We start from the raw sequence: 20821 nt of genomic DNA, 5'->3' as shown, positions 1-20821 counted from the left end.
TGATCTTCTACAACCTTGAATAAAGATTCCAAAAAAATAAATATGGCTGGTGGAAGGAACGTAAATGTTTACAGTCATCAGTTTGTTATTATTATTCCCGAAAGATGGCAATAGCTACTGTCATGGCCACAAGTCACTTTTGAAACATTAAATGGTAAATTATAATTATTTCTCAAAAAGTTCCCAATCCCATTTGTTTAGTATCATAACTAGTAAACAAAGGTTTATAATACAATTAGCAAAACAAGTAGAATTCCTGTAGGAACAGTAAATTGTGTCTCTTGCAACTTGTAATTATTTATTAATCTATGCTTTGAGGGGCAATTAAATCCCTGAACATTGTGGGAGGATATCTTAGTTTGACTCACGACCCTGACTCTATGATTAAATAAGACCTGCATTGCAGTGCTGTACATTGCAAATAAAACACACTCACACTCACCTGAGGGAGGCAGAAACAAAAAAAATCAAAAGCATAAAAATGAGATATGGGTGTGGTACATACCGCCTCCAAATTTATATACAGTTTCTGCTTGCTTAAAATTCTATGGGGGGTATTCAATTGGCCGCGTTACTGCCAAAAGTAATGCGTACTGCACACTATTACCGATATTTAAGTTACTACAGTTAATACGGTAATCTTTAATGCTGGTTTTTGCTTTGCAGCTCAGGTAGCCGCAAACAGAAGTCAAGGTTAAAATTACCGTATTAACGGTAATAGATTTAGTGTCGCGTTACTCACGGCAGAATTGAATTCCCCCCTATTACAGCAAAAATAGAAAAATATGTTTATTGGTAGAGTAATAATCAATGTCGAAACTGGGGCATGAAGGGCCAACCGGTGGAATGTAATGATATGAGCCTATGAAATAGTGTGTGCACCACCTCACAGCTTGGAGCGGTGTGTCCCGGTCATCTCACCTAAGTGTTTCTTCTTTCCTTCGGCACAGTGTCAGAAAGCAAGGATCCTCAATCAATTGACTTGATTCTTCTTTCCTTCTGACATAACGCATGAGATACATGACAGGTTGAAGTGGAAGTAGGGTGGAGGCAAATGCAGGATTTCTAATACATGCTACCAGAGTAGGCATGACTACGGATAATTTGTGATAATTTTAGCCAGTGGAGGATACTAACCAAACCCCTTCCTATCCATTTCAAAAAACGGGCAATGGTGTGTGCACTACTGCTTGGTGCATGCAGCTTGCCCTTCATTAGCAGACTAATGTGAAGCTACATATCTCCCAACTGTCCTTGCATTAGGGACAAAGTCCAACTGACCAGAAGGTCAGAATGTCGTCCTCTCTTCTACCTGTTCTTGTAGCTTTCACTTCCCTCTGGATCTTGGAATGTTGGCTCCCTGTTTGGAAAGAGATATAGGTACATAAAATATGGAATGCCTAGCAATGACTAAAACCCTCTAGGCCTCCCTCCCCCAAACAAGCCCTGATGTTGAATCAATAGCATCCACATTTAATAAATAGACCTATTTCCCCACAACATGCCCAGACATTAAATTATTAGTTTTCCATTTAATAACTAAATTAGATCCGAAACCATCCCAGCATTAAATAAATAGTCCATCATCTCATCTTAAATTAATATGCACTACCATTACTCCCTCTATTAAATTAAAAGCCTGCATCATCATCACAACACTAAAGTAATATATCATGCTGTTAAAGGAGTAGTCCTCACCATTAAATTTGTATGTACCCCCACTCACATTACATGGAAAGCCCTCTTTCCTCCAAAATATACCTCCTTCCACCCCCCACCCACCTCTTGTTTTCTTCACCAAGTGTCTCTTTTCCCCTCGCAGCCCCGGTTCTCTTAACTGTCAGCAGCAAAAAGCTGAAATTGTAGTAGAAAAAATAAAACCTTGTTTACACTGGAAGTTCAGAAAATTCAGTATATAATGACACATCATATAACTGGGCAAAACATACCTTCAATCACTTTATACAGGGCCCGGACAAATTATTTACAGAGGAGATAGCTAGAGTGTTCCCTCACCTTTAGGGGAGTATCAGATCTAGCGATTTTTGGATTCCTTTAAAAATCCAACATAACGGTGGGTGGGAGGATGGGCGGGCTCAAGGACAATTCCATCTTGCACCATTTTTCTTTTTTGCCACTGCTGTGTGCCAATGTGTCCTAGATGTGCTAGGAACTGCCGTGTGTTTGTGCCATTGTTCTGTCGCTTACCATCCAGCCAGGTCGCTGCAGTCTTTGTCCGAAAGTGTATGAAAATAATATTAGGATCTGTAAGGTGGTCAAAATTGACTGCAAATGACTTGAAATTAGTGTTATTGAGGTTAAGAATAATGTAGGAACAAAATAAATCTAAAAATCTGAAAAAAATCCAAATCCAAAACCAAAACACATGAAGGCAGTTTTGCCACAACCAAAACCAAAACATGAAGCTAATCCAGATCCAAAACCAGTTCACGGGGGTCAGTGAGCATCTCTAGTTCTAGCATGCATGCTAATCCGCCATCACTAGTAATCTGCAATTACACCAGATCTGTAGCTGGTGCAAGTGATACGACTGAAAATCACATACCTTTGAAATGCCCAAAGCTTGAATCAGATGCTGCTGGGTGCACTCGAGCTTGGCACACCCTTACTGTACATTGACTATGTGCATACACCCCTTCTCTCCCTGTTCCATACATGAAATCGTGGGCTGTAGTAAGTGTCCTTGTTATGTGTTATGGATTGCATGTACTTGCGTTCACTGGCTTATAGTTCATTTCTGGGCATGCCCAGTGCAATTTAGAGCAAAATACGGCACATATCGTCATTTAGTTCCTTAACGAATCACGCCTAAAATGTCTAGAAATAAAAAGCAAACAACAAATAAGGTGATAAAGGGAAAAAATAATTTACATTGTTAAAATTAGAAGGGACTGGAAATTGATAAAGAAAGTACAAGGAATATAGTAAACATGTAAAAAGGAAATAAAGTTAATAAAGACTAAGATTTACTAAGCTGCGGGTTTGAAAAAGTGGGGATGTTGCCTATAGCAACCAATCAGATTCTAGCTTTCATTTATTTAGTACCTTCTACAAAATGAAAGCTAGAATCTGATTGGTTGCTATAGGCAACATCCCCACTTTTTCAAACCCGCAGCTTAGTAAATCTAGCCCTAAAGCATCAAACCCGATTGCTAAAGATAAAGAAACAAATGTAATCCCAAAACATTTTTCAAGTACATAAATAGCAAGAAAATAAAACAGATTCTATTCTGCTATTAAAATATAAACTATAAAAATAATTGCAAAAGATAAAGAGAAAACCTATTGTTTCAATATGTTTATTTTGAGTGTGTTTGCAAAAAAGAGGTTGTGTAGCAAGCAGTAGTCCATGCGCATTGCTATATGTTGCACACCACATCAAAGCAGGTGCAGTTACACTTACACAAGATTGAGACAGATAAAGCACAAAAAAAGCACCTAGCCCACACAGCACCTACATGTGATAAATTAACTAAATTCAGTCATTGATAGACCATTGTTTGTTATTTATGGACTCTTTCATAAACAGTACTACAATATTAGAAGAAAGCTGATGTGATGACAATATTTTAAAAGGGAAAAAAATGGAACCAAGAATTGATAGACTCTTTATTCTAACTCCAGGTAATTCTGAAGGATATTATCCTGAAAAATTGTTATGATTCCTAGTATGAACTCAGGAAGAGGCAACAGATGTAGAAAAACCAACTATCTTTATTAAGGCTGATAATTGTAAACAGAAATACGGTTCATGGACTTTGCAGGTTTCAATAGTAGAAATAACGGGCATACTCTGGTACACAAAATAGGAACAGGTGTGGTATATGGCAGAATTAGTTTATAGAAGCAACAGGTTCCAAGAAATAAATTCAGATGACAATGTACAGTTCAAATGCAGAAACAAGGAGACAGAGTTACCCAATCTGCCAAGAGACACGAGGCACCAGATAATGGGAACAGGTACCAGACTTCCAGATAGCCAGGATGCACAAGGCACCAGACGAAGATGGCAGGATTCCAGATAGCCAGGAGGCATAAGGCACCAAACGGAGAGTCAGGTATCAATCATAACATCTCAGAGTCAAATACCAGGCAAAGGGTTGGTTCAGGCAGAGAGATGCGTAGTCGGGTTTACAGGCAAAGGGTCAAACCAGGCAGAGATCAAGGATGGTCAGGTCACAGGCAGCTGCCAAACCGCAGTACAACTGGAGCAGGTAATTCACAGAGAAGCAGAAGCAGCCAGGAACAAATGATGAACTGCAAGGAATACTAACTGTATATACAAAGCAGTGGAACAGGTGCAGGCACTAATCAGAGATGAAGATTAACTCCTGCAGGCAAGATGTAATGTTTAAGGGCGAAACAGCAGCACCTCTGGTGGTATTGAGGTACTGCAGCCACATTCAAGATAAAGGCAGAGCCCTAACAAAAGTTTTGCTGAAAATAATATGATAACACAATCAGGGGCAGGCTGGGCTGGGGACAGGGGCATCTGCCCCTGGGCTGGTCCCATAGTGGGCTACCTTGAGCTGGGGAACTGAGCCACCTGCATTTTTTTCCCTTTAAAATATTCCTAATAGGCTGCTGAGTCGAGTCTTCCCCCCTAGGCTAAAAATTGCCAGCCTTCACCTTAACACAATGCCAGTGTGGTTTCATGATAGATCAGTCATGTGTCTCAAATATGATGAATTGCTATGAAGGGGTAAGTTGCAGACTAGAGGGTATATTTACTAAATTGCAAGTTTGAAAAAGTGGAGATGTTGTCTATAGCAACCAATCAGATTCTAACTGTCACTTTGTAGAATGTACTAAATAAATGATAACTAAAATCTGTTTGCTATAGGCAACAGCTCCACTTTTTCAAACCCGCAGTTTAGTAAATATACCCCTAGATCTTGATTTATTAAATTTATTTGGATTCTGCGAAATACAGTTCCTTTGGAATGTTAGTTGAAAGAATGCTGAGTAGCAGCACTTTATGCCGGGCAGCAGCTGCAAAGGAGAATAAATCCTGGAATGCATAAAACGGGAGATAAATGCACATGTTGCAAACATAGTATTATCATTGTATACAACCCTATACCACAACAAAATAAAAGAGATACAGCGCTAAAATAAAAACAAGTGCTAAATATTTAATTAGTGAAAGGCTCTCACAGCCAGAGGGATGGGCTAGGGGAGAAATTTCCCTGTGCCTCCGACTGGCAGGGGGCCTCAAAATTTTCCAACTTATTGTTTTTGTGTTCTAACTTAATACCATAATTAGAGCTAGCATTGCTATGGAGAACTCACAAATGACATGGATATTACAACGTTTCTAAAAAGGTTTGGGAATATGTAATCCAAAGATAGAGGATAATTTGGCCCACAATGGTGAAAGATCGATCAGTATATGCTTCTACTTTGGATATGTAGCAGCCCTAATATAGCAACTTAAATGTAAAAATCCAACTTGTGCACAAGAAAAGAAGTAGGTCAGAGATCATGGAGATATAATTGTGCCCTCCAATTTAGCACCCAAAATTCTTAACAAATAAGTAAACTCTTCAATATGTAGAACTTAAGGCTACATTGATGGTGATCTGGATATGTAACTGTAACAAGTGATGGAATGATGTGTTGCTGAGTGGACAGTAACTGACTGCTTACGATTGCTGAGACAAAACACAAACCTGCCAGCCAGCAGAATGAGTACTCAGATTAAGGAAATAGTACTCATTTATCGATGTAGCAAAGTTATATCCATAGAGGCTGACCAGATGCACAATCTAAATAGCAGCAGAAGTGACAGCGTTTTTCACGGCTAGATTTCTCAGTCAAGCTGGTAGACTCAGTGTAATAAGAGCCTTCTCTCTGATATTATAAGGGCAGTGGAGGCTAACAACCTTGTAGTGTCCCACAAGTCTCAGCAGCAGGCGCTAGAACCACTCAGTGGAAGCACAATTGCGATTAGAGGCTGTATTGAACCGTTATACTAAAGGTGTGATCCAGTCTAATATCGGAAGTCGATCATTTCCACCTAGATAGCGATGTATAATTTTCACGGGGAGCAGCAGATAGACAAGTTGAGATTTCAAAATAATCAAAAAGTTCTTGAATAATTTAAGTGAACGTATGAGTCACTATACCACATCTTGAAGAGGGTGTACATTTTTGGGCACCTTACTGTAAAAAGAACGATGGAGAATTCCAGAGGGATTGTGCGAACCTCATTAAAAGAGAGAATATAAGGGTTAAATTATAAAGACAGGATACGATAGCTATGTTTGCTTACTTTGGTAAGAAGGTGAAGTAGAGGGTACCTAATATGTATAAATAAAGGTCAGTATAAAGGTGTGTCTAGTGAACCTTGTATCAAGGACCGAATAGAGGACAAGGGATCATCTGTTGACAATGGAAGAAAGATGATTTTATTATCGGTATAGAAAGGAGTTCTTTACTGTAAGTGTGGTTAAAGTGTGGGACTGCAGATCAAAGTAAGTGTAATTAGCAGGGGATATTATGGGGGTGATTGATCAAGGGAATTAATTGTATTGTCATTTTGTGGTTAGGAATAAAAGTTTTTATTCCCTTCTTAGGCAACCTCAGCAGAGAATCAACACAATAAGAATGTATAAAAGGTTGAACTTGATGTGTATATATATATATATATATATATATATACACACAAGTTAACCCGTGCATGATACTCATGCATTCTAGTCAAATCAAGCTACTTAAGGTGTTAAAAAGGTTCTTGTCATGCATTTGGGCCTAGCCCAGGCCTCCTCAGGGGAAGAGCGTTACTTCCCGACGCAAGCGCCCTTTTTTAACGTGGTTTTGTCCACATGTCACCACCTCATCATTTTTCTCCATCACCTCATCCTTCATCTTCATCGCCACATCCTTCATCAAGCTACTTAAGGTGTTAAAAACTCCCCACTGTCACCCCCGGAAGCCACCAACCACTCCCAACTGTCACTTCTCATTCAAGAAATATATAGGTCAGTGTATAACTCTGCCCAGCAGGTGGCGCTGCAGCTTGGTGGGGTTTTTTTTCACACACGCCACTAGGCATTTATATAGTAGATATATATATTGTACTGTATATATAAGCTTCTCTGATTATGTAGTTATGTAACTGTATATTCAATTAGATCTCAGTATACCAACATATAAGTAAAATTAACAATAGATTTTACATACAATTCTGTACAGCTGGAAGGCTGTTATGTGTACTGTATATTAACTTTGTTTATTTTTGCTTTTTTGAGGAACTATAATGAATAAAATAATGGTATTTATATTTATTTATTTACTTATTTATTTATTCATTGCAACAAAATAATATATTTTTTTTATTTTGTCACTACTTAATATTCCAATAGAAAAAAAAATATCAAATTCTGATTTATATAAACTCCTAGGCTCAGCACATATATAATACATGTCTTAAGAATACTGAAGAGGCAATTCAAAAGGTAAAAAGATTAAATTCAGATCTTGCTTTAAACTCCTAGGCTCAGCACATACATCAAACTATTCTTTAGAATTGTGATGAGGCAGTTGCTGGTGTTAGAGTTAAAAGACAGGTATGCTGAGCAGAGGCTTTTAAAGCAATGTGTGGTTCATACTATATATCTTTCCATGATGGCAATTAATGACCTTTCTCACATATTCATTATTTTGTTGTATGATTTTATTATTAGTTGTTCATTCACAATAGTTCTCTTTTAGAGTCAGGTGCTTAATGTCATGTAGCCCTTGCATGTTCAGCACAGGGCAAGGAGTATCGGGCCCACAAACAATCATTTGTGCCCTCCACAAAAAAGCCCATCTCTTGTAGCTGGAGATATACAGGGCACGGTGGGACGAGTAGTGCATTAGTAAAAAAAGGTTTAAAAAAAACCACTGTGAAAAAAACATTTATTAAAACAAACATTCAACCACACACCCACTTTTATCAAATTGATAAACATCTAAATCGAGGGGTAATATATTCTTTACACTTGCAGCTTTCAATACAATGGGATTTAAAATAAAAATAATTTGACCAATATAGACTTTCTCACTAAGGAGCCGCATGCAAATGACAAACCTCAAGGTTTAAAAGTATTAACCAGGGAGGTTTCACTGATTGTCAGTGTTTCTGATTATTAACCACAAGTGGGGTTCATTCGCTATTGAACTACATTGATACATTGAGTCACCCTCCTGGCTGTTTGAAGCACTAAACCATTGGAAATATGTAGAGGCGTGCAGCGGTTATGAAACCACTGCAAAACACAATTTTTAGTAAATCTACTCATGGATCTTGTTAGTTTGCAAGAGAGATCTGTAAGAGAGTATAAAAAAAAAATGGAAATTTAGAACTGGTGGTATGGAAAATGGAAATGAATGGAATTTGATAGTTTTACAATGAAAGCAGTAAGAGAAGTGGTGGTATGGTATACCACCATATACTTCCCCAGTTTGACCACTGTTTTAGGATGAATATCTAAAGCAGAGGTCCGCATGCGAACCACTTTTATCTAGTACGCTGGAGCTCCGCCCCTGGCTCATTAAAGCACTTGAAGATGGCATGCGAAGCAGCTCTGTTTCGGTCATCTTCACTGATTTAGTGAAGCAGCTCTCAGGTTTCATCGCGAAACGGAAGATGTGTATGCTGAATCCAAAGGTATGTGTGAGGCATAATATGAATTCCTGGCACAACTATGTGACACACTGTGAATTGAGGGTACAACAATGAGACATGATATGAATTGTTGAACTATGTGGCATATAAATTGCGGACACCACTATGAGGAATAATATGAATTGGGGGTACAACTATGAAGTATGATATGAATTGTGGGCACAACTATGTGGCATAGTACACCCTGTTGACGGCAAACTCTTTGAAGCTGTAACGTTTGAAAAATGAATTACTATATTATTATAAACTTTGTCCCACTATCCATTCTAGTATCTACTGGAGACGAAATTGTAAAGTTCCGGTCTGTTGGGGATAGTCTTTTATTGCTTTGCACAGGGGTGACAACAGTCCAGTACATTAAGTGGCAATGGACATCATCTAACTCACTAAATGGAGCCACCATAGAGGTGAATTCTGATAAACAAGCTGCAAGCACTGGACACTTTTACAATCGTCTTAAGGCTGCAGATGGAACGAAATTTGCTGTTAAAATTTCACCTGTGAATTTTATGGATTCTGGTCAATATCAGTGTAATGTTTCCGGAAACAGAGCTGGAATTACTATACATCTGGTTACTGTTGAAGGTATGTTTCATTTTAGGATATTTTTTTATTAACCTAAAATGTTTTGTTTTCTCCTTTTAGTACAAGATTTGGGGCTAGATTTGCTAAGTTGCAGGTTTGAAAAAGTGGAGATGTTGCCTATAGCATGTTGAAACATGTGCCAACAGACTGGGGGTTTGTTTATATGCATGTAGTTACCATGGAGGGTCAGCAGATGGCGCTGTATTCATACAGAGGTGTATTGTTTTGTCTGCTGTATATGCATGTACTTGTTTGTATTTTTGCTGTCTCAACTCTCAGTGTTCTAGAAGAGACTCTCCGGGAAAAGGAGGTGAGCTGAGCAGCTCATGTTACTGATATGTTATGTTAAGAAGCTATTACTGAAAGCTGTTGTTATACTGATCCTGGTACTTAGTACTATATAAAGAAGATATACATCTCAAGACTCGTTCTGTCTGAATATAAGGTAACTCCTGAGGTGATTCTTTATCTATGAGACCTCCTGCTGCACACCTATGATATCATCCATCGCAGCATGCCAACATAGCAACCAATCAGATTCTAGCTATCATTTTGTAGAATGTACTAAAAAAAAGACAGAAAGAATCTGATTGGTTGCTATAAGCAACATCTCCACTTTTTCAAACCTGCCGTTTAGTAAATCTAGCCCTAGGTATATGAATCACCTAAAGGTTTTTAGCAAGATTTGCCCTTGAGCCAATAAGAATCATAATTTCTCTACAATATTGTTACATGTGACATAGATATCATTTCCAGGAGTTAAAATAGCAAATTTGTTTTGATAATTTAGGATACTCATTTTAAATTTAAATAGGACAAGTTAGGGTTTGAAAAATGTTTGTCTTTTTTAATTTAGTTTTATTCAAAAGGTTTATTCCTAATGAGAATTGATATCTCGATTTGTTAAATTATGTAACTATTAGACAGGGACATTATTTTTTTTTAGATTTAAGAGAAACTCAATTAGAAACTAAACACCAGACTAAATTAGCCTTTGTTATGTTTTGAGGAATTTACCTATTCACTTTTATATTGTAAGTTATACTTATGTAAAAAACTGTCTGTGACAATATCAATAATACAGTCATTTGTCTTCTGTTCTTATTTTTCAGTGAAAGTTCATACAGCTTTAGTTGATGATAAGAGCATAACGGTCCTTACGTGTTCTGTGTCTCATCTTATACCCAATAACAATATTGTGTTAGTGTGGGTAAAAATGAATGGAACTAGCTCTGTTCCTGTAAAGAAGGAGACAGTGACCCATATGTCATTGAAAAACATTCTGTTTATAAAGGATATTAATGAAAGCACAATTAACTGGTCATGTTTGGTGTTTACCACAAATCAATTAGTTACTTTAGTTCCAGTTAAGTTGAACTATACAAGGAATCCAAAACTAGAATCAAGTCTTACTGGGACCACAACGACAATTTTTCAAGACAACACAAATTTAGGTATAGTATGTTTTTTAATTGTTTTTTTGTTTCATGACATCTAAAGTGTCTATATGTCCCAGTTGTTTTTCACTAGAAATCATTAACTAAGAATATTTTCCTAGAATTAAGAATGCTGATTATGCCATATATATAGGATTATTGTAGATATGCATTTATATCAGTTTTAATTTGTTTATCACTCAAAAGAAGCAAGGTTTTGAAACAACATATAAAACAATCTTTCGGTTTCTTTATTAGGTAGTTTCTAATAAAAGTTAATTTATTAACACATATTTTTGCAAATGGCAATTCCTGTTAAAAGTATTTTTTTCTCTACCTCCAAACACTTTTGTTAGTTATAGAATTAAATTTGCCCCCATATTTGTTTACACCTCCCAAACAGCATTGGCCACTATCTGTAACAATAATGTGCTTTGCAGCATTTGATAGCACACTGTATTTTAGTGCCAGGGAGATTTCTGGCCCTAAAATGACCTGAGGTGGCTCATTGTGTAGCTTGCCCGTGGAGGGCTGGCAAATTTTAGCCCAGAGGGCAAGATTCGACTTAGCAGCCTATTGGGAACATTTAAAAGGAGAAAAAATGCAGGTGGCCCAGTGTCACAGCCCAAGGTAGCCCACTATGGGACAAGCCCGGGGGGCAGATACCCCCTATTCATACTCTCTAATTATTTTTTAGATAGATAGATAGATAGATATAGATACACACTTAGTGGTACTGGCAACAATATTGGGTACACCTGCTTGTCAATGAAAATATCTAATCAGCCAACCCTGTGTCAGCAACTCAGTCCATAAAGACATGCAGACATTATCAAGATGTTCAGTTGTTGTTGAGACCAAGTAACAGAAAGCGGAAAATATCTGATCAAAGTGATTTAGACGATAGACTGATTGTTGGTGCCAGACGGGGTGGTTTAAACTTCTCAGAAACTGCTGATCTGCTGAGATTTTCACACACAACAATCTCTAGAGATTATAGAGAATGTTCGCAACACAAAATAACATCCAATCAGCGAGATCCGAGGAGAATGGCCAGACTGGTTCAAGCTGACAGCAAGGTGACAGTAACTCAAATCTCTAAACACACAGCGGGTCTAATTCATCAAGGCATGTATTCTGATCACAACCTGAGTTTAGTATTATATGCACGCATTTTGGCTTCGCGTACTCCCGAATTTATCAAGGCACGGATCTCAAGATATGTGTGTTTTTTTAAATCTGGGGCAGGTCTGCTGTGGTCACCTACACAAGATGCTGTAGTTATATATTTGCAAAAGAATACACAGGAAAATAAACAAATTTATAAATTAATGTCATCTGTTAATAATAAAGGCATTAACGATTAAACAGTTTTTCAATCCCCCCCCCCCCCCCCATGAAATACATTTATTAGAATGTTGTTAATGTCTACTGAACATAAAATACACTTTTACAGTTGCTCATGATTGCAAACACATGTTATAGCATGCATATGAGATTGTCATCACTACTGGAGCAAGAGATACGGCAGAAGAACATGTAACTTTGAGACGCTCAGAGCTGGATTCAGACATATATATATATATATATATATATATATATAGTGCTATTTTAGACTATTTGAACCCTCTCAAAGTCCATGTTTGACCTAATTTTGGCCAACAAGGGTCCAATACATAACACAAAACTTAAAGGGTAAGCTGAGCTCTGTCTAGTTCCTTTTTCCCAGCTTGAATGAAGGTGATGTGATTCCATTTGTCATAATCGATGATGAAGAATTTAAATTTAATGAGCTAAAAAATAAAATCTACCTTAAACAGGGATATAACTTACATAACTTACACACATTACACATATTTGTTATTTCTTTCCACAAGAGTACTAGCAAAAAATCTTTTGCCTGAGTTTGTATGTTTTTAAAATAAAAATATTTGACATGAATGTTCTAACAAAAGAAAGTAGTATTTGCTCCTATGCAAAAAAAAAAGAGTGAAATTCTAGGGTACACAAAGTACTCAAATTAAAAAAAATCTTGGTTTAGCTGACATATAACAATACAGTGAAATGTGGTTGAGACAGGAAGGAAAAAAACGACAGACACATATACTGTGTTACATATAATGTATCCCCTTATAATGCATTGTCTCTGTGTTTAATATTGTAGCCTCCACATCCACAGGAATCAGTGTATTGCGCCTAACAGTTCGCTCTGTGTTTTCCATAATGATCTTGGTTCTTTTCATTGTATCCACAGTTCAGATCTCAAGGTATATAGGTATGTTCTTCTGCCATTTGTTATATAAGAAAAATAGATGCATTTTTTGTAATTACAGTATTAAAAGCATTTCTGAATCCCTTGCTTTTTAGCACAATTTTTTTCTCTGTTTACCACCATGAAATCGTATTGTATTGCCGTAGAAATGTGACAGTAATCAACAGTGACTTTACCTTGACACCACTGCTTTGCCACTCATGGCAGTTCTTGTTCCCTAGTTTTATACTTACTAAGTGTCAGTCTCTATCCTTGATGTTTCTTAGTGCAGTGTTTATTAAACCTGGTCCTCAGGTACATGTTTTCGATATCTCCTTTCTGGAGCACAGGTGTATTCATTACTGACTGACACATTGTAACAGATCCACAGGTGATATAATTATTTCCCATGTCACCTGGTAAACTTGCAGTATTGGGGGTCCTAAGGATTGGGTTTGAGAAACACTGTTTTAGGGAGCATCTCATTCCTTCCAAAATCTCAAGATCCTGGTGAAGTTGTTACCTTTTTCTTTTAAACAAGCAAAACAAAGTTGCATTCAATAGATGTGTGATTAAAATTAGAGATGAGCGCACTCGGATTTATGAAATCCGAGCCCACCCGAACGTTGCCGATCCGAGACAGATCCGGGTATTGGCGCCAAATTCAAATCTGAAACTGAGGCTCTGACTCATAATCCCGTTGTCGGATCTCGCGATACTCGGATCCTATAAATTCCCCGCTAGTCGCCGCCATCTTCACTCGGGCATTGATCAGGGTAGAGGGAGGGTGTGTTAGGTGGTCCTCTGTCCTGCTATATCTCGTGCTGTTCAGTTAAGTTCTGTGCTGTGCTGAGCTGTGCTGTGCTGTGCTGTGCTCAGTCCAGTGGTGCTGTGTCCTGTGCTCTGTCCTGCTGAGTTCAGTAGTGCTGCTGGGTCCTGTGCTGTGTCCTGTTCAGTCCAGTGGTGCTGTGTCCTGTGCTCTGTGCTTCTAAGGGCATAGTTATTTCCCCAATATTCCCAAGTGTTTAAAAAATAAAAAAAAAAAGTTACAAAAAAAATTTAAATAATTTTTTTTTTAAAAAAAATAATTATAACCAAATTTGCAAAACCAATCCAGCAGTATATAAGCCCATTGGTACTGCAATATTACCAAGTTCACACATTCAGCAGTAAAAGTCCAGTGGTACTGCTATTACAAAGTTCACTGATTCAGCAGTATAAGTCCAGTGGTACTGCTATTACAAAGTTCACTGATTCAGCAGTATAAGTCCAGTGGTACTGCTATTACAAAGTTCACTGATTCAGCAGTGTATAAGTCCAGTGGTACTGCTATTACAAAGTTCACTGATTCAGCAGTGTATAAGTCCAGTGGTACTGCTATTACAAAGTTCACTGATTCAGCAGTATAAGTCCAGTGCTATTCTCCTGTGCCGCATATAATTTTTAAAGGCTTTGCCGAGTGTGTGTGGCTTAGGGGTACGCTCTCTTGTGCTACATATAATGGAAAACCAAAATTTGGAGGATAAAGTAGGGAAAGATCAAGACCCACTTCCTCCTAATGCTGAAGCTGCTGCTACTAGTCATGACATAGACGATGAAATGCCATCAACGTCGTCTGGCAAGCCCGATGCCCAATCTCCTAGTACAGGGCATGTAAAATCCAAAAAGCCCAAGTTCTCAAAAAATAGCAAAAAGAGAAACTTAAAATCATCTGAGGAGAAACGTAAAGTTGGCAATATGCCATTTACGACACATAGTGGCAAGGAACGGCTTAGGCCCTGGCCCGTGTTCATGACTAGTGGTCCAGCTTCACCCAAGGATCTAAGCCCTCCTCCTCCCCCCCCCCTACAAAAAATTTAAGAGAGTTATGCTGTCAGCAACAACAACAAAACAGCAAAGAACTCTGCCTTCTAAACAGATGACATCGCAAATCCTCTCAGTAGAGCCTGTTTAGTTTGTACAGGGAGAGATGAATTGTTTTATTGGTGTGGGGGCCCAAACAAACCAATCATTTCAGCCACAGTTGTTTGGTAGGCCCTGTCGCTGAAATGATTGGTTTGTTAAAGTGTGCATGTCCTATTTCAACAACATAAGGGTGGGTGGGAGGGCCCAAGGACAATTCCATCTTGCAACTATTTTTTTGGCATTATGTGACCATTCAACAGTCGTTTGCCATGTTCAAAAAGTAAAAGAAAATGCCAACAAATTCAATAAATTAAATATAAAGTTAAATGTCCTGTCATTATTTAAAACAAGAGGTTTTGACGTGCTAAAATTAGTGTAGTGTTAAGATGTTATAAACACTACACTTGGAACTTGGAGGAGGTATTGTGGCCCCGGTATCAAATTGGGTACCAGGTCTACCCCACTACACAGTCCAGATACTTGTTTGGTGGAATTCAGACCAGTTGAGGGTGTAATTATTTTATTGTGGCCCCGGTATCAAATTGGGTACTGGGGCCACCCCACTACGCAGTCCAGATACTTGTTTGGTGGAATTCAGACCAGTTGAGGGTTTTATTATTATATTGTGGGGACCACTCTATACCACACTACCACTCTATACCACTCTATTTAATACTTTAATTCTATTACTAATTCCCATAAAGAGGAACTGCCGCTTCTATTTAATACTTTAATTCTATTAGTGGTTACCATAAAGAGGAACAAAATAAACAAATTTTACCAAAAGTATAATATGACTTACAAGCACTACACTTGAAAGATGGTGCCTTTAAATGAAAAAGTCAGTCTTCATTGCACGACTATGTGCAACAGGGAAAGTTTTTTGGTTTACAAAGTCAACCAATAACACTTCGACCCTGTCTGTCTTTAACATACTTGATGGGACCTCAATGACGAATGGTCTGTACCATGGTTGGAGGAGGTATTGTGGCCCCGGTACCAAATTGGGTACCGGGGCCACTCCACTATGCAGTCCAGATAGAGGTGTATCAGATATTAAACAATGTTGACTGTTGCTGCAAAATTTTTAAATAAAATTGTGGGGAACACTACACTACGCAGTCCATAAACTTTTTGGGTGGAATTCAGACCCGTGTAGGGTTTTTTAATAATATTGTAGTGACCCACTCCTCTACGCAGTCCAGGTACATTATTCGGTGCGATTCACACCAGTTGATGGTTTTCTTATTATATATATTGTGGTGACCCACTCCTCTACGCAGTCCAGGTACATTATTGGTGCGAATCATACAAGTTCAGGGTTTTTATTTTATATTGTGGTGACCCACTCCTCTACGCAGTCCAGGTACATTATTCGGTGCGATTCATACCAGTTGATGGTTTTATTATTATATATATTGTGGTGACCCACTCCTCTACGCAGTCCAGGTACATTATTGGTGCGAATCATACAAGTTCAGGGTTTTAAATTTATATTGTGGTGACCCACTCCTCTACGCAGTCCAGGTACATTATTCGGTGCGATTCATACCAGTTGATAGTTTTCTTATTATATATATTTTGGTGACCCACTCCTCTACGCAGTCCAGGTACATTATTGGTGCGAATCATACAAGTTCAGGGTTTTTAATTTATATTGTGGTGACCCACTCCTCTACGCAGTCCAGGTACATTATTCGGTGCGATTCATACCAGTTGATGGTTTTCTTATTATATATATTGTGGTGACCCACTCCTTTACGCAGTCCAGGTACATTATTGGTGCGAATCATACAAGTTCAGGGTTTTTAATTTATATTGTGGTGACCCACTCCTCTACGCAGTCCAGGTACATTATTCGGTGCGATTCATACCAGTTGATGGTTTTCTTATTATATATATTGTGGTGACCCACTCCTCTATGCAGTCCAGGTACATTATTGGTGCGAATCATACAAGTTCAGGGTTTTTAATTTATATTGTGGTGACCCACTCCTCTACGCAGTCCAGGTACATTATTCGGTGCGATTCATACCAGTTGATGGTTTTCTTATTATATATATTGTGGTGACCCACTCCTCTACGCAGTCCAGGTACATTATTGGTGCGAATCATACAAGTTCAGGGTTTTTAATTTATATTGTGGTGACCCACTCCTCTACGCAGTCCAGGTACATGTTTTGGTGCGATTAAGACCAGTTGATGGTTTTCTTATTATATTGTGGGGACCACTCCACTACGCAGTCCAGAAAGATACCTCGTTGCAACGTTTTGGACTAATAACTATATTGTGAGGTGTTCAGAATACACGGTAAATTAGTGGAAATGCTTGTTATTGAATGTCATTGAGGTCAATAATAGCGTAGGAGTGAAAATAAGCCCAAAAACTGGATTTTTTAACTTTTTGTGCTTTTTTTAAAAAAAATCCGAAACCAAAACCTTTCGGCAGGTGTTTTGCGAAACAAATCCGAACCCAAAACATCGAGAAAATCCGGATCCAAAACACAAAACACAAGACCTCAAAAGTCGCCGGTGCACATCCCTAATTAAAATTAAAATATATATCACTGTGAAAACATTGTATATGGATATCTGGATGTACTTTTTGCTAAAACTAAAGTGGTTGTCCACTTTTGGACACATCTCTCTCTTTTGTCCTGCTCCCCTCACAAATAAGATCACTGCAGTTACCTGAAGCCAAGAGTCAGAATATGTCGCTGACTTGAATGTCTATTTCCCCCAACCAGCCCCACATTAAATTTGTAGCTTTCATATTTAATAAAAATGTCTAATTGCCTCCACCCGGCTGTAACATTCAAGTAATAGCATTCAGAATAAACATTAATAGCCCAATCACCCCACCTTAAATGAATATGCTTAAATTAATAGACCGACTATCACCTCACCAGAACAATGAATAGCCCACACCAACCATTAAATTAATATTCCCCACTCTCACCACAAGCCATCAAAAAGCATATCAATGCCTGGACAATCCTTGGATAATTGTTACAAACCCCATTCTCACACATCACCACAGTTCCTGCCCACACCAGACACATGAATCCTGAAACAAATCAGCTAAGGTATAATAACACTAGGTAAGCAACACAAACCTCACCTCTTCTCTTCTTTCTCCACTCTCCATTCATAGGTCCATCCTCAACACCAAGCTACACACAAGACACTACTGTGCCACAGAACCCTCCAAAAATTATATACCAGGACCCAGAACTCCCGATATCTCAACAAACATTATCATTTAGCACATACCATATGAACCATCTGTTAATGCACCCGAGTGGTTGGCTTGGGAAAGAAAAATTAGATTGTGTTTTAGAAAGATCACTAATTGATACAATATTATACATGTTCTAAATGTTTCATTTTATGTAATGTAATTTAAAGGTGCTGTGAATACAGAAACAACATCAACTTCAAGCCTTAAATATGAACAAGAAATAAGTGTGAAATTTGTCAAGTGAAAAACAGTGAAAACAAAGTATGTGAAAATACAATATTAGTTGAATATTGTTATATGTATATGATCTGTCAACAGGACACTCATTATTTTAAAAGAAATATATATAAGTAATATATGCTGCTTTTTTTAGGCCCGGTACACGGTGGCATTTCCACAAATCCATCCCTGCTGATGAATGAACAGTTGCCTTTAGCTTAGCAAAGACCACATCATATGTATATACTGTATATTAAATGTGTATTCCTATCCACAGTCAGGATTGAAATTGTGTTTTTTCTTCTACAGAAGAGACCAGCACATCAAAACAGAATACCCAAACATTTGAAGAGATTGACACTGAAATTTCACGGTGAAGAAAACTGAACATACTCCATGAGACACTCCTGGGGCAAAATACAAGAATACTCTAGAATCACTCTATATTTCAATGTGATAGATAAATAGACAGAGAGACAGATCGATGACTGTAGAATATTAGTTTTTTTTACATTTTTTTCTTTTTAATTATTTATATTTATCTTGTTTTTTTTATTCTTTTTTTTACAAAACAGCTTACAATAAAGAACACAAATCACATTTTACCTATAGTAACAGTGATACAAAGTGACTGAGCGTGAAACAGAGCAATAGGCGATTTGTAATTTACTACATGATTGTAATTGTGGTTATTTTGATCCAACAATCAGCACAGGTTACTACTCTTTCACTTGTAGACAACTGTTTTTCCTGTTGAAATTCATAGGTTGTAGAGGCTTATTTTCTGTAGGTTGGTATATTTTGAGTTTTTACATGTTTTTTATGAGGTTCATACTGTGGGAAATGTTCTCTCAGTTTTTGAACTACAATAGACTGTATTAAATTTGACCATGCATTGTTTCAGCTTGTCTTGACTCTTTCTTTTATCAGTGGTTTTACAAATGTATAAAGTGCCAAATGTATTATTCTTGTGTCCACTCAGGCTGCATAGTGGCCTATTTATCACTGGCAATAACCCCTTTCTCTTGTGCAAATGCTTGCACTGTTACATACCTCCCAACATTTAGAATTCCGAAAGCGGGAAATAATAAGTCCTACCCCAGTAGCGCCTAAACTCCTCCCACAAATGAGCTGAATAGGGCAAACTCCACTCACTTTTCTGTTAAGCCCCACCCTTCTGAGGGCCGCGAATCAGGATGTCCCGCCAAAATCGGGACAGTTTGGTGGTATGCTGTTTTATATCTTTAACTTAGAGCCAACCCTGTCCCAAGTTCCTGTAACAGCTTTCTCTGAAATATATGCTTAGGCATGTCCTGCTCTCATTAATCTGATGGCAATGAGATTAATTAATTAATTAAACTAATCTTCTGATGGTAACAGAAAAAAACTAAAACAATAGAGAAGCCAAAGTTTGCAGACTACCCGTAGGACCAGTAATGTTACTTCTGCTCTCCACTAACCTGGCTTAAGACCTTAATTAGAAGTCCAGCATTAGGAAACTAATTTTTCTGCTGAAAGCATGTCCCATATTTGACTTATAAGCCATACACAATTGCACACATACAGCCTTATTTAAATTTGGACATACACACATTTTTTTGTTGTAAGTATCCACATTTCCATAATGTGCATGCATAACAAAATGTGTCTCTATCTAGATTAAAGAGTATCTTTGATTTATGGTCCCTATGCCCAAAAAGGCAGAAAGGGGATGGGCAAGCATAAGTTTAGTCATTAAGGGTGTGTCCGTATTAGTGTAACCTAGCGTGAAATCTCATCTGATGCACATCACATCCAGAACTTGTGGCTCGTTATCATTGTTGACCAAACAGAAAATAGTTCTAGTAATCGGTTTGATTGCTATCAAATCAATTTGTGGGGCCTCATTGTCTTTATTTGAAGGAATACCTTTCGGCTATGGGGTCATTCTCCATGAACCTGGGCCTGCTTAGCCTAGCCACCAACCAGGTGTTCTTGCCTATGGTGTGTCCTTCACCTATTTGTTAAAGGTTCACCTTTGCCAAGGGAGAATTATTTCTGCCTCTTGTGCCTTCTGTCCCGTTGGTGGCTTCAGCAAGTGACTGTAGAGGAATTGCCTGACTGTACTCTGTCTTTATGGTAATATGGCCTTTCATCTTTTTTCTGATGTCTTTATTCAGCTGTTTTAAAACCAAACATCATCTATAATACTCCTTCAGGTTTGCGCTAGAAAGGCAGCAGACTATGAAAGGGATTACAATACCAATTTCTCAACCTATTTCCTATCCTGGTCCTTATCTAGATGTATTTGTATCTTGGAGAGGTTTTTCTATGATAGCGGAAAGATATGCTTTGTGTCTTTGTCTGGGCCTAGGTTACTGTAACATCATTTCCTTTCCATCTAAAAGCTTCTCGGTTTATCCAAGTTGGTACCAAACAAGTTGCTCAGCCCACAATCCATTGTGCAATGAAGCGCAATGCTGAACCCAAAACATTATGTGAATATTGAG

The 20821-nt window shown here is 37.9% G+C and overlaps 1 protein-coding gene across 6 annotated transcripts in view; it reads left to right on the top strand.

Moving 5' to 3' along the window:
• The window catches only part of LOC142150162 (uncharacterized), a 28484-nt gene extending 9252 nt beyond the window's left edge, over positions 1-19232 (top strand). Inside the window, exons 3-7 of one of the 6 annotated variants that reach the window (XM_075205368.1) lie at positions 8966-9280; positions 10393-10734; positions 12881-12991; positions 18281-18374; positions 18642-19232. In XM_075205368.1, the coding sequence (XP_075061469.1) occupies positions 8966-9280; positions 10393-10734; positions 12881-12991; positions 18281-18357 (845 nt within the window). In that variant the 3' untranslated portion in view covers positions 18358-18374; positions 18642-19232. Of the gene's footprint in view, positions 1-8965; positions 9281-9544; positions 9726-10392; positions 10735-12880; positions 12992-18280; positions 18375-18641 lie in introns of those variants that run through there. The other 5 variants (XR_012691053.1, XR_012691054.1, XM_075205370.1 and 2 more) reach the window with 5 other exon arrangements.
• The last annotated feature ends 1589 nt before the right edge of the window (positions 19233-20821 follow it).

The sequence above is a fragment of the Mixophyes fleayi genome, chromosome 4 (genome assembly GCF_038048845.1).
Source record: "Mixophyes fleayi isolate aMixFle1 chromosome 4, aMixFle1.hap1, whole genome shotgun sequence".
Classification (NCBI taxonomy): Eukaryota; Metazoa; Chordata; class Amphibia; order Anura; family Limnodynastidae; genus Mixophyes; species Mixophyes fleayi.
Note: the sequence above shows the minus strand (reverse complement) of the source record. Positions and strands in the feature narration are given on the sequence as shown.